Here is a 13,039-nt window from a genome sequence, read left to right on the forward strand (position 1 = left end):
GCCCGGGCGGGACGTACCTGAAGGTCTGGCTTCTATGACGTAGCGGGTGATGGGGCCTTTGCCGGGGTCTCCGCTGGACCAGTGGATGGCAATGGCCGAGCTGTACCGCACGATGATGGGCACTCCGGGCGGCCCGGGGGCACCTGTGAACGGCACACAGTGGGTGAGACGATGCATGGGAGCCAGAACAGGCGCCCAGCCTGTCTTCCTGAGCTCCAGCAGGAGGTGTTGGACGTCAAAACCAACCTCGGCCAGGGGCTCCAGGAACCTGCGCGTGCCGAGGCCCAAGAAGTGCCTCTTGGACAGGCCTACTGGGTCTGACTTATTCTCTGCCAGGTCACCCAGAGCCCCTGCACTCCAGGAGAGGTATATGTGACGATGCCAGAAAGGTTCCCAGCTGCATTTGCTTTAAGGCTAGGCCAGAGAGGAGGCCAGGGCCGCAGGGGGATCTGGAAGCTTTGCGTCCAACAGGAAGAAGAACCTGGCCCCGCTGCTGGCTCTGTTAAGTCGGCCACGCGGGGTACTGGCCCCAGGGGCCAGAGCAGGAGACAGACGTTCGCCTCCGTAGTGAGAGGAGTGAGCCCGTGCTATCTGCTAAGAGTCCTGTACCCCTTCTTCCCTGGGGTGCCCTGCAGCACCGGCTCCCACTGCCCCCAGGGCCCCTGTCTGCTGTTCCCCACGACATCTGGAGCCCTGTACCCCCAGGGCCTGGCACACAGTAGGTCTTCCTAGGTGCTTATGGGACAAGGGAGTGAGCCAGGGAGTGAGGGGGTGGGTGACTGGCTGGCCCGGTGGCCCCTGTGGACGCCTGCGGGGAAAGGAGCTGAGAGCCCAGCTTCAGACTGAAGATCCTCTGGGCCTGTGAAGGCTTGCAGCCGGACAGCAGGCCAGAGACTCACTACCAGAGCGTGGCGGCCCATTGCCCAGCCCGCGTCCAGCACCGCCCGTGACCTCAAAGGGCCTCACTGCCTTCCTTCCTGTCCCCCTTCCTCCCCTAACGAGCATCCTGCCCACAGCACAGGGCAAAGGTGGCTGAGGGATGGAGGGCGTGGGACACAGCCCGAGGGAGATGTGAAGGGCAGGGCAGGGGCCCTTGGGATCCTGAGTTGTCATTGCGCACAGGACAGCCCTCGGGGCTGAGAGGAGCTGTCATCTCCTCCTGGACTAGAAGCTTCCAGCATTTCCAGCATTGCCCAGCCTGGAGGGAGAAGGACACCCAGCTGCAATCTGCCCTTGCTGACCCCTCCTCCGCCGGGTGGGCGCAGCTCAGTGCTTTCTCGGAGGCCCCTCCCCCCAGCTCTGTACCGCCCCCCTCTGGATCCCCCCCCCCCCCCCCCCCCCCCGTCACTTCAAGCCTCCGGTTAGGACCCCCTGTCCTCCAGGCGGCCCTCTCCTGTCCCCAAGCCACCGCTCTGTCCTTGTTCCTGCCGGCTAGCTTCCTGCTTTTGTCTCCCAAGGAAGCCAAGCTGGCTCAGGTGAGAGGTGCTGGGGGGATGGGGGGAGGCTGGGGGCAGGGGGAGGGCAGAGGCGGGGCAGGGGCAGCTCCCTGGCAGTCTTCCCCCTGCAGCCCTGCAGGCTTTGTTCCAACAGAGCCCAGGGGCCAGAGGGCTTTTCTGCAGAACAAGGGGCAGGGAATACAAAGTGCCCAGGAAGAGAAAGTGAAGGGGGGCCGCCTTGAACTAGCCCCTGGGCAAACCCGCCAGGCCGGTGAGGCAGCCTCTGCAGGCCCAGCTCTCCCGGCAGGGGGGCAGCGGCTCTCCCAGCCCGGGTTCTCCCAGCCCCGGGCTGAGCTGGGGCCTCCTCCACTCCCGGCTGATGGGCGGGGAAGATGGGGAGGAGGGATTTCAGGGGGAGTCTGGGGTGGGCTGTGTACTTTCTCCGAGGGGGAAGTTCAGAGTGGCTGGGAGGTGGATTCTATGTTTGGGACACACTGCACGGGTGACAGAGACGCTGGGGAGCTAAGCCTCAACCTCAAGTTGCCCAGCAGAATTCCCCCAGCCTGACAATGACCCCAAGAGGCATCGCAAAACCCAAACCAAGCCACTCTTTCCTCCCTGGTCCCCGGTACTCCCCTCCCTCCCCTCCCCTCCCCCCAGGCCCAGTGCACAGGGCCTGGCCTGTAACTGCCTGGCTCCTTTCTTGCCCTCCCCCCAACCCTGCCCCTCTGTCTAGGAAGGATGCAGCCAGCAGGTGCCCCCTGGCCCTGCCCAGTGTCATCTTCCCAAGCCTGAAGACCCCCAGAGCGTGGGTTTTCACAGTGGGTAGCAAAGAGCTACCTCAGCTCTCGTTCAAATGCACATTCCCAGGGTGGCTGCACAGAGATGCTGAACTTCCTGAGACCCAGAAATCTGTACTTATCACAGGAACCCCGGGGGATCTGACATCAGTGGCACCTTGAGAAACACTCCACAGCCGGCCAGCCTTCCCTCACACCTGGACACCCACCCCTTCCCATCCTGCTCCACCACAGCAGAATTCTGCAGATGCCAGTCTGTATTCCCATGCAGCCATCTGAATGGATGACTTCACCCCCATGGAGTCTTCTGGAATCTCCCCCTTTACATACCCCCCCTCCTCCCCCCATTCCTCCCCCCAGGCCCACCCCCTACAACCCCAGGGGCCCACGTGCTCCACCAGAGACCCCATCTTGCTCAACTCTGCACCCCCAGGCTCCAGCACGGCTCTGGGCACCCCCTTCCGACTTGGGGGGCTGAACACCGTGTATGGAGACAGCAGCCCCCGCGTCCGCCCAAGGCTCCCCTACCTTCTCCGGGGCCCGTGGTGACGTTGGCTTCAATCTCGGGCCCGTAGGTGAAGGTCTTGGCTCTGATACGGAACCTGTAGGTCATCCCCTCCGCCAGGTCCTTCACCTTCAGCCACAGAGGGCTGCTGCCCTTCACATCCACTGTCACGATCTTACTGACTCCTGGGGGGGAGGGGGACACACCGCATGTAGGGCCGGGGGAGGCCATGGGGGAGAAGCTGGCCAGGGGCTGCACCCCCTTGGAGTCAGGCTGGGACAAGCACCCTTGGCCACACAGAGTGTTTTCCAGACTGCTCTCAGAACACAGCCCGCGGGCTGTTCTCAAGAATATATATGTACTGCCTGCCTGCCTGCCTGCCTGCCTGCCTGCCTACCTGCCTGCCTGTCTGTCTGTCTGTTGACTGAAAACCCAGAGGGTCCTTCAGCATCTGGAGGGAAAAAACAACTCACCATCTCGCTTAACTTAACCACTGTACGCCGAACATATTTCACCCCGTTTTTGGTCCCCCATGTTCCATCCCATAGAATTCAAACCCCAAGGATCATCTTCCGGCGAGTGCTTCTGTAAAGACACCACCGTCCAGAGCTGGAGGGGACACCGGTGCAGCTGCCCCTAGAGCCCAGGACAACCTCCTTCCTCCTGTACCAGCAAGAGCCAGGAGCCCACGCCCGGCCCTCCACCAGCTGAGCCCGCCAGGCTCTTCAGGGCAACAGTGAGGGCGCTACAGCACTCCAAATCTCGGCAACTAGACGGGAGGCTGGATGGCTTCCAGGAGGTGAGAGTTTGCGTGCCGTGACTCCCAAGTCAAAATCCTCCCGACCGCCAGCCTCCCCAGGACCGGGTTTCCTCTCTCATGCACACCAAGCAGCCGGCCACCCCCAGGAGACAGGCTTTGTGGCCAGCAGGCTGGGCTCAGACCCCAGAGCTGCCTAGGGGGTCTCTGAGCATGTCTCCTACCCTGGCTTCGCTTTATTCTACTGACTGAGGGTATCAGTGGCATCTTAGGCCAGGTGTCACGAGATTAAATAAAATAACAGAGCGTCTGGCTCAGGGTTGGGGCCCAGTGTATTGAATGAATGAAGTCCTGATGGACAGAAAAGTGGGCGATCTCGAGGGGCTTCCTGAAGGAGCGAGGTGCCCGTGGGGTCACGTGGTGATGCACCCTGGGACCCGGAACAGCAGCCCTGGGTACCTGGCCTCTCGACTTTTCTGAGCAAACCCTTCATTGGCCTGGGCCTCGGTTTTCCCTACAGAGAAGCAGGGGTTGCTGCATCCTCGCGGGGCCTGTTTGCTGGACTGAGGAACAGACAGGCCAAGTGACCATGCCTCGCCAGGTGTGGGTCCCCTGGTGCCACGGCAACAGGAGCCGTCTGTCCCCCTGCGTCCCGTCCCCGTGACCTCTGTCCTCTCCATCCTTCCGTGGGAGAGATGGCCCCTTTCCTGTGTCCTGCACCTGACCACCCCTCTTCCTGGGGCCCAGCTCCCCCTCGGGACCTCCAGACCCGGTGAACTGCTGGCACGCAGGTTGGGCCGGGAAGACTGAGGGCCATTGTTCCCGCCGCTGACCCAGAACTGCTGGCCGCCTCGGCTCCCAGGGCTCCGCCCCTTGTGCTGGTCAGGCTCCACCGTCGGGGAGGGGTGACCCCAGAAGCGGTCACCTCTAGCCACCAGGGTGCCACCTGGTAGGCCAGCCATACCCCCAAGGCCTCACTGGGCTCTGGAACTGGACACAGGCCACCAGGGGTGCAATCTCCTTCCTGCCTTTCTAAGCAAACAGCATTAATCTTGGCCGGGGGGTGGGGGCAGCAGGTGGAGGGGTCCAGGAGTGGGGCAGGGCCCCGACGGGGGTCTGGATGGACGGGGCGGGGCTGCGGGGAGGGCACTGAGGAACAGGGCTCAGGGCAAGCGGGAGGGAGGCTAGTTGCCGAGCAACAGGCTTGAGCTGAGGTTCCCAGGGGGCAGCGGGGCCGCAGTGATTCCCGGACTCGTGCACCTTTCGGAGAGAGGTTCCAAGGCTCTTATCAGATTCTCAGAGGGGTTCCTGCCCCCACGAGAGGCAAAGAGGAACTAACCCGGAGGAAGGCTGAGCCCCTGAGGTTGGCGGGCACATGTAGGACGGGACCATCGGGGGATGGCCCATCTCTACCATCCATCTCGGAATAGGTCCTTCCACTCCTCCCCGCTTCCATCCACTGAAGGGGAGAACGTATTTTAAAGTTCTCTCCCAGGGGTCAGGAGGCCGGGGCTACTGTTGCAATTTTGCCTCCAACTTGCCACTGTTTCACCTTGGCGATGCCCCGGCCTGTCCTGTCGGGGTCTCAGTCTCCCGTTTGTAAGCGGGGAGGGGCTCATGGCTCTGCGTGGTGATCACGGAGGGGACCTGTGCCGAGGGTGGGCTTGGGGATCCCCGCGGGAGGGAGGGCCCCACTCACCGTCCACGGGGGTGCAGGGCTCGTACACCAGCCGGTAGCCCTCCAGGACACCATTGGGGAACTGCGGAGCCTCCCAGGACACGTTCACTGAGGTGGTGGTCAGTTCACTGAACTTGACGGAGCTGGGAGCACTGGGGGCTGGGGGGAGACAGCAGAGGGGCTTTGTTTCCTCCTTCCTGGAGGTTCAAAGCCCTGGGTTTGGTTCCAAGGAACCAGCAGGGGCGTTTGGGCCCGGGAAGAAGCAGAAAGCAGGGCTTCGTGCCAGAGAGGGTGGGAGGGGTCACTAGAGGTCACTGGACCCCCTTCCCTCCCCCGCTGAGGTCATTAGCATTCTTTCCAACATCAGAGTCCAAGTACTGGGAGAAAAGGGGACTTTCTTTTCCCTAAAGTTGGAGAACGCTGGCTTCCTCTTGCTAAGTGGCCCCGAGCCCTGGCTGAGAGCGCAGGACACGCCTGGACTGTAGCCCCGGGGTCACTGCGGGGCCGGGCGATGCCTTGGCTTCCCTGGTGGAGGAGGTTGGGGGGTGCCTGGGCCTCAGAGCATCGGGTGGGCCCTAAACAACCTGCCAGAACTGCCACGGACGTGGACTTTCTCTTGCTCCTGGGGCCCCGGGGATTACTGCCGAGAGACACCACACCACAGGAACGTTCAACGCTCTGGAAGAGAAGCTTTCTTGGCCCAAGAATCCCGGAGTGACCCCAGAAACATCGGAGGGGGGGAGAGGTCAGAGGGGGAGGACAGAGAGGAAGGGAAGGGAACATCAACCACGCAGCGTCCCGAGCTGGCTCCAGCGGGACGACCGGGCTATTATTGTCCGGAGCTGCCCGCCCACGGAGCCGGAGCTAATCTGGGCCGGCTTCCGCTCCAGCCCCGGGAGGCAGCGTCAGGGAGCCGTCTTTGAAGGACGCAGGCCAGCTCTGGAGGCCCTTCCTGCCTCCCCTCTGTTAGAGGGACGTGAGACAGAACACTTTGTCCTGCTGACGGAAGCGTCCAGGCTCCCAGGAGCTCACATCCGGCCGATGACACTGACAGAGAGCGGTCGGGACAGACAGGCAGGCAGATCGACCCTCGGGAACCAGAGCTTGTCCCCAAAGAGGGCAATACTTAGGAACCGACTCCACGGGGTCTCACCCTGTCTTTAAGAGAAAGGTAATTGACAGAATGGGAAACAGGGAGAAGGTTGGAAAAGATGTTTCAAGCCAAAAGGCCTGTATTCAAATCCACGTAGAGCAAACTCGATGGCAGGCAAAGAAGGGGACCAGTGCCATGAAGACAGCCCAGGACATGCCCAGATATCCCGGGCCCCAGTCTCTGCTCCCCCATGGACCAGCTGGGGGACCTTAGGGGAGAAGCGTGACTTCCCAGGCCACCCTTGCTCATCGTGAAACCGGTCACTCCTGCCCTGCCCGTCCTCAGGGCTTCCGGAAAGGTCAAGTGTACTGTTGCCAGAGAAGTGCCTCTAGATACCATCTAGAGGGCTGGCTCTGCACGTGTGGACTGCAGGGTTCTTAGCATCGCCCACTCCTCTGCCCCGCCCCGCCACCCAGCCTCCTAACTGGCCTCCCTGCCTCCCTCCTCTCCCCTCCATCAGCCTGTCCCTGGTACAGCAGCCAGGGCCATCTTTTATAAACACAAACAGATCCTGTTGCCCAGATGCTCATCCCCACCAATGGCTCCCCGGCACGCTTAGAATTAATCCTAAACTTCCTTCCAAGGCCCCCAGACCCTCTGCCACCTGACTCTTACTCACGTTCTTTCAAGCCACCTGGCCTTCTCTCTGTTCTCTAATCCCCTCCAGCCTCCAGGCCTTTGCACCTGCTGGCCCCTCTGCCCGGAACACCCCTCTCCTCCAGAACTTCCCGCGGCTGGCTTCTTCTCACCGAAATCTCAGCTCAGATGTCAGCCACTCCGCGAGCCCTCCGCGGGCAAACCCATCGGAAGCCATCTGTCCACTCCCTGCCTCAGTCCTTAGCTCACTCACACCCACTACCACCTGAGGTTAATTCATCTAGATGCTTGCTTACCATCCGACTCCCTCCCTAGGAGTGGGCCCTTGTTGGCTTTATTCACTGTCGTGTTCCCAGCATATGGCCCGGTGCGGGCCCACAGAGAATGCTCAGTAAATACTGGTGGAGGGAACAAAGCCAGGGAGATATGAGAAAGTCAGATGGGAACAGACCGGGAGCAGAAGGCGGCTGGCTGGGCATGGACTGGCCATCGGCAAGGCGGGCTACTGGGGGAAGATGGGGGGAGGAAGGGCGAGATCTGGGGGCCTCTCCAAGGCTTTCTGGGGACAGTGCCCCTCTTCTGGGCACTCATATCTAGGCCCCTCTGGGTGGGCGGTGCTCTCCCACTCTGGAGGACGTCCCACGGGGCCCGGGGACCCAGGCCAGATCGCTCAGCTGCCTCCACTCCCCCACGATCGCGGACGCCAGGTGCCCCCCGCCCTCCCCGCCGTCTGTCCCTCCAGTCTGTCCCCCACCTGCTTGCTGGGTCTGGCCCCGGGCCGGCGTGCTCCGAGGCCCGTCCCCCGCGGCGTTGAAGGCCGCCACGCTGACCATGTAGGCGGTGTAGCCAGTCAGGTTCTTGAGTTTGACGCCGTTCTCGGCCAGGAAAAGCGTCTTCACCCGTTCCGTGAGGTTCCGCCGCTGGGCCTCCCAGAAATAAATCTGTGGGCACAGAGGATCTGGAGTGAGGGAGACAGTCACCCGGCTTCCCCCCTTGCCCCCGCCTGATCCCAGGGTCTCAGACACACCTGCTTTCGTACCATCCACACACCTGGATGGGAGCTGTGAGTCGCCCAAGAAATAGTATAGGTGTATTTAAGAGCTGTTTTAGAAACCCTTCCAGAGTGTTCCTTTTCACAGCTAATCCTTCAGTCTCTGCTAGACTGTAAACCCCATGAGGGCAGAGAGCCCATGCGTCTGTTCACTGCAGTGCCTGCAGGATTTAGCAGAGCGCGGGCACGGGTGGCCCTCAGAATGTTGCCACTGTAGGAATAACTCAATTCTGCTCTGTAGGACCCTGAGTGCAGTGTAGGTAGACTGCTGGCGTGAAGTCTACCTCAAACCCAGCCGAGAGTCGACTTTGAGGACCAGCCCATCGGCATCACCTAGGAGCTGCTTAGGGATGCAGTGTCAGCCCACCCTGGACCTGTGGCATCAGCATCTGCAGGTTGACAAGGCCCCCAGGGGCACACATGACAGCTGGAACAGCGCACTGTAGAGGCAGGCAGGCCTGGGCTGACCCCAGCGCACCACTGACTTGCCCAGGTGACTTCTCTGAGCCGCAGTTGTGTCGTCCGTATAGTGGGGGTCATGGACACCCACTTCCCAAAACCAAGGTGACGTGCAAAGGTTGTAAAAAGAAGGAAGACACGGCAATTCTGCAGAAAGTTTCAGTCCAGGAGCACAGCAGGTGTCCACAGTGCTTCCAATAATAGTTGAACCCCTGAACAACACGGGTTTGAACTGCCCGGGTCCACTTCTACGTGGATTTTTCTCAATAGACAGGTGCAGTACAACAGGATCTGCGGTTGGTTGAATCCGTGGATGTGGAACTGCGGATACAGAGAGCCGACTGGGACTTGAGCACCTGCAGATTTTGGTAGTATCCACAGTGGGTTCTGGAACTGATCCCCCGCGGATTCCGAGGGACGACTCTACTTCATATTCACCAGGGGTTAACACCCACTCGTCGCCAGCGAAGCAGCAGATCCTTCACTATTTTTATTTTTTGACTGTGCCATTCTTTATTATTTTGGATATCTACACAAAATTTTACTTTATTTTTTGAAAAATTATCTTTTTTAACATCTTTATTGGAGTCTAATCGCTTTACAATGGTGTGTTAGTTTCTGCTGTATAGCAAAGTGAATCAGCTATACATATACATATATCCCCATATCCCCTCCCTCTTGCGTGTCCCTCCCACCCTCCCTATCCCATCCCTCTCGGTGGTCACAAAGCACACGGAGCTGATCTCCCTGTGCTATGCGGCTGCTTCCCACTAGCTATCTATTTTACACTTGGTAGTGTATATACGTCCATGCCACTCTCCCACTTCGTCCCAGCTTACCCTTCCCCCTCCCCGTGTCCTCAAGTCCATTCTCTACGTCTGCGTCTTTATTCCTGTCCTGCCCCTAGGCTCTTCAGAAGCATTTTTTTTCCCTTAGATTCCATATATATGTGTTAGCATATGGTATTTGTTTTTCTCTTTCTGACTTACTTCACTCTGTATGACAGACTCTAGGTCCACCGACCTCACTACAAGTAACTGTTTCGTTTCTTTTTATGGCTGAGTAATATTCCATTGGATATATGTGCCACATCTTCTTTGTCCATTCCTCTTTCGATAGACACTTAAGATGCTTCCATGTCCTGGCTATTGCAAATAGTGCTGCAATGAACATTGCTTCACTACTTTTAGAACTCAGAATCGAGGCGTTGGGAAAGCTACAAGTCCCTGGCCCGCAGAGGACTAGAGAGCATTTGGCGCCACCTGCTGGCCAACGGGGTTTCGGCACGCTATTGGCTTCTCAATTTCTCAATTTGCCTGGAGAAAGTTCGTAAAAGTGAGAAAGCTAATAAGTGTCCCCACCTGGCATGTGTGAACGGCAGTTAGGACGACTCGGTACCATCAAATCCTTGCTTTTCTCTAACCCCTCCCTTTTTCTTTCTTCTTTTTGTTTTCAGTCTTCTGATACAGGTAGATAGTCACACATGAAGTCATTCACTCATTCACTGTTTGGAATGAATGAGTGAACCTACTTGGAGTGGATTCAAGAGAGACGGGGCAGAGGCAGCGGGCAGACATTTTTTGGGAGGGTTTCTGCCATAAAGGGACCAACCAGAAAAATGGCTGACGCAAACGTGAGGCCAGGAAGAGGCATTTGAAAGATGCAACATATTTCAGCATGAGAAAAGTGACAATGCAGGACAGGGGGTGCCAGTGGCTGGCATCACGTTCTTGGGAAGGGGAGGAGGGGGGTCCAGGATGCAGGGCCACCACACGTACATAAATGGGCACCCTCAGCAGGCAGGTCTTACCTGTGTGAACCGAATTCAGCAGACCTTTGTTGGATGAGGATTAAGTGACATCTGTGCAAATAGCACAAGGGGCTGAGGCTTGACCCCAACCCCAAGGGCACACAGCCGAGTTGCCGTGCCCGCTGATGGGTAGCCAGGTGTCTGCTAGAAAACACGCTCCCTGGAGGGCCCACGTCTTTGGCTGCCTTGCATCTCAAGCGCCTAGAATCATGCTCAATAAATATCTGCTAATGGATAAACACCGTCCTTAGACGGGAACAGGTGTAGGAGTGAATCGTCATCACCACCTTCTCCTAGTCTCAATTCCCTGCCCCTTCGGGCTTCACCACAGGCAACAGGCCGAACTTCAGCCTCGGTTAAGTCCGGTTCATGCCCACATGTCACATCGCTGGCTGTCGCTGGAGGAAAGCCACACTTTCAGTTCACGAGCACAGCCTCGCGTGGCCCGGCCACCGTGACACACTGGCCTGGTCCACTCTCTGCAGTCTCCGGCATCACAGTTCCACACAACCCTTCCCCATTTTCCCTCCCTCCCCAACCTCACTCCTGGCTCAGGACCCTTCACGGAGCTCCGGAAGCCATCACACAAGACTCCACAAGCTCCCTGCCCCAGCTGGACCACCTCCTGCCCTGTGTCCCTACCCTCCGCCTCCCTCCTGTGACCAGGGCTGAACTGCTGGCTCCCTACTAAGGCGGGCCCCACATTACTGCACTAAATCCCAGCCCCTCTCACAGCTTCCTCTCTTCCCTGACTCACCAAATTCCTCCTCTTTCCAGAATCATTTCTATCAGCACACAAATGAGTTATTCCTCCCATCTTAAAACCGCCTCCGTCCCGTTGACTGTCTTTTTCCAGTCTCTACCCCATTTTGTTACTTCCCTTTAAAGCGAAACTCCTCAAAAGGGATGTCGGTACTGGCTGCCTCTCCTCATTCTCTCGTGAACCCACTCCAAGCAGGCATTCCCCGCCCCCAGCTCTTATCAGAGTCACCTGTGAACTTGGCCTGTTTAATGCTGATCCAGGGCTCTGGAAACTCCCTCTGTAAAGGGCCAGGTAAGAAATATTTTAGGCTTTGCAGCCCTCACGGTCTCTGTTGCAGCTATTCAACCCTGCCTGTGACTTGAAAGTAGCCAAAGGCGATCTGTAAACAAGTGGGTGTGGCTGCATGACAATAAAACTTTATTTACAAAAACAAGTGGGGGGCCGGATTAGGCTCACGGGCTGTCTGCCCGTCCCTGAAAAATTGCTTCCTAGATTTCATCTTGTTTGAGCTCTCAGTAGTAGTTGGCACATCTGCTGCCTCCCTCCTTCTGGAAGCACGTTCTTCATGTGGGCTCTGAGACTTCGATCACTTGTTTTGGTCCCCAGGCTCCGTTTTCAGACTTCTGGTGTTTTGTATGTAGTCTCCGGGCTTTCAGGACCATCTATATGCTGAGGATCCCACCGTTCACACCTCCATCCTGGACCTTCTCCTTTGGACTCCGCACCTGTGTGTCCAGCTCCCTCGGGTGTCTCCCCTTGGAAGTCCAACAGACGTCTCAAACCAGCTCTCCCTCCGTGCCTCCCCCTCCCACCGTCTCCCCTTTTCCTGCGCTGTAACTGGAAGCTCCGTCATCCAACTGCTTGGAAATCCTTATTGCTTCTCCTTTTCTCACATTCCACATTCAGTCCCTCAGCAAATTCTATCAGCTCTACCCCCTTCAGATGGAACCAAGAGCAGATGCTTCTTACCTGCTACTGCGTGGACTAAACCACCATCATCTGGACGATGCTGCCTCCTCTTCATGTTTTCCATTTTCCCCATTTCAGGCTACTCTCAACGCAACAGCCAGCACAAGCCTTTAAAAACCCGAGTCACCCATGTCCCTCTTCTGTCCCCAAGTCCCTGTGGCTGCCATCTCATTCAGCCAAAGCCCTGAGGACCCCAAGCGATGCGCCCCATCACACTGGGACACGTGGGGCTCTTTGCTGGGCTTTGTACACGCCAAGCACCCAGGGATCTCAGGGCCTTTGCTCGTCTTCCCCCTCCTCCTGGAACACTCTTCTCCCAGATCCACGTGATTCACGCCCTGTTCGCCTTCATCTTTGGTCACGTGGCAGCTTCTCAGGAAGCGCTCTCCCAACGACCCTATTTAAAATGCCAAACCTGCTCCTGGACCCGTTCCACTTACCACCACCTGGAGGTGCCCTTTGCTTTGCATCACTGGCTTCCTCCCCTACAGTTTAAATAAGCTCACGTTGTCTCTGCTTTCATCTCAGCACCGAGGACACTGCTAGGCACAAAGTAACTACTCAATAAACACGCATCCCTGAAAGGCCGGATGCGTGGACGTGCCTGTCCCTGCACACGTCACAGCTCATTCTGGTGCAACCACTGGCTGGTGGTGTGAATGTGTGGTTAATGTTAAGGTCAGTGAACGTGGATGTTAATGCAGGTCTGGGAGGTGGCAATTCTGTTTCCCTTATCAATGTCCATGGCTGGTTATGATGTTTCCCTGAGCACGTGGATGTCTGCTGTGTGATGTCTGGGCAACCACACATTTCCTGGGACCGTCCCTTAACTGGAGACTTCCACACCTCCCTGGTCTGGTGGCTGCCAAACTGTTGCAGGCCCTGCCCGACTCCCTTCTTCCCCAGGGCGGCATATGCTAGTGGCGCAACATTTAGTTCTCCCAGCTGGCGCTGCGCGGGAGCGTCATCCATCTTCAGAGCATCCTTCGCGAGACGCCTTTCTTCCTCTCTCCTGCCTCCTTCACCCCACACAGAACCAGACTCCTGTACCAGATTCTGTC

General features: G+C 58.1%; 1 protein-coding gene across 1 annotated transcript in view; it reads right to left on the bottom strand.

Annotated features, from left to right (window-relative positions):
- SDK2 (sidekick cell adhesion molecule 2) overlaps positions 1–13,039 on the bottom strand; it is a 258,172-nt gene that overhangs the window by 17,954 nt on the left and 227,179 nt on the right. The window contains exons 37-40 of the mRNA XM_082860149.1: positions 7,681–7,867; positions 5,198–5,335; positions 2,765–2,926; positions 18–143 (exon numbers count right to left, since the gene is read on the bottom strand). Coding sequence (XP_082716275.1) covers positions 18–143; positions 2,765–2,926; positions 5,198–5,335; positions 7,681–7,867 — 613 coding nt within the window. The remainder of the gene's footprint in view (positions 1–17; positions 144–2,764; positions 2,927–5,197; positions 5,336–7,680; positions 7,868–13,039) is intronic.

Source organism: Leucopleurus acutus, assembly GCF_964270905.1.
Source record: "Leucopleurus acutus genome assembly, chromosome: 19".
NCBI lineage: Eukaryota > Metazoa > Chordata > Mammalia > Artiodactyla > Delphinidae > Leucopleurus > Leucopleurus acutus.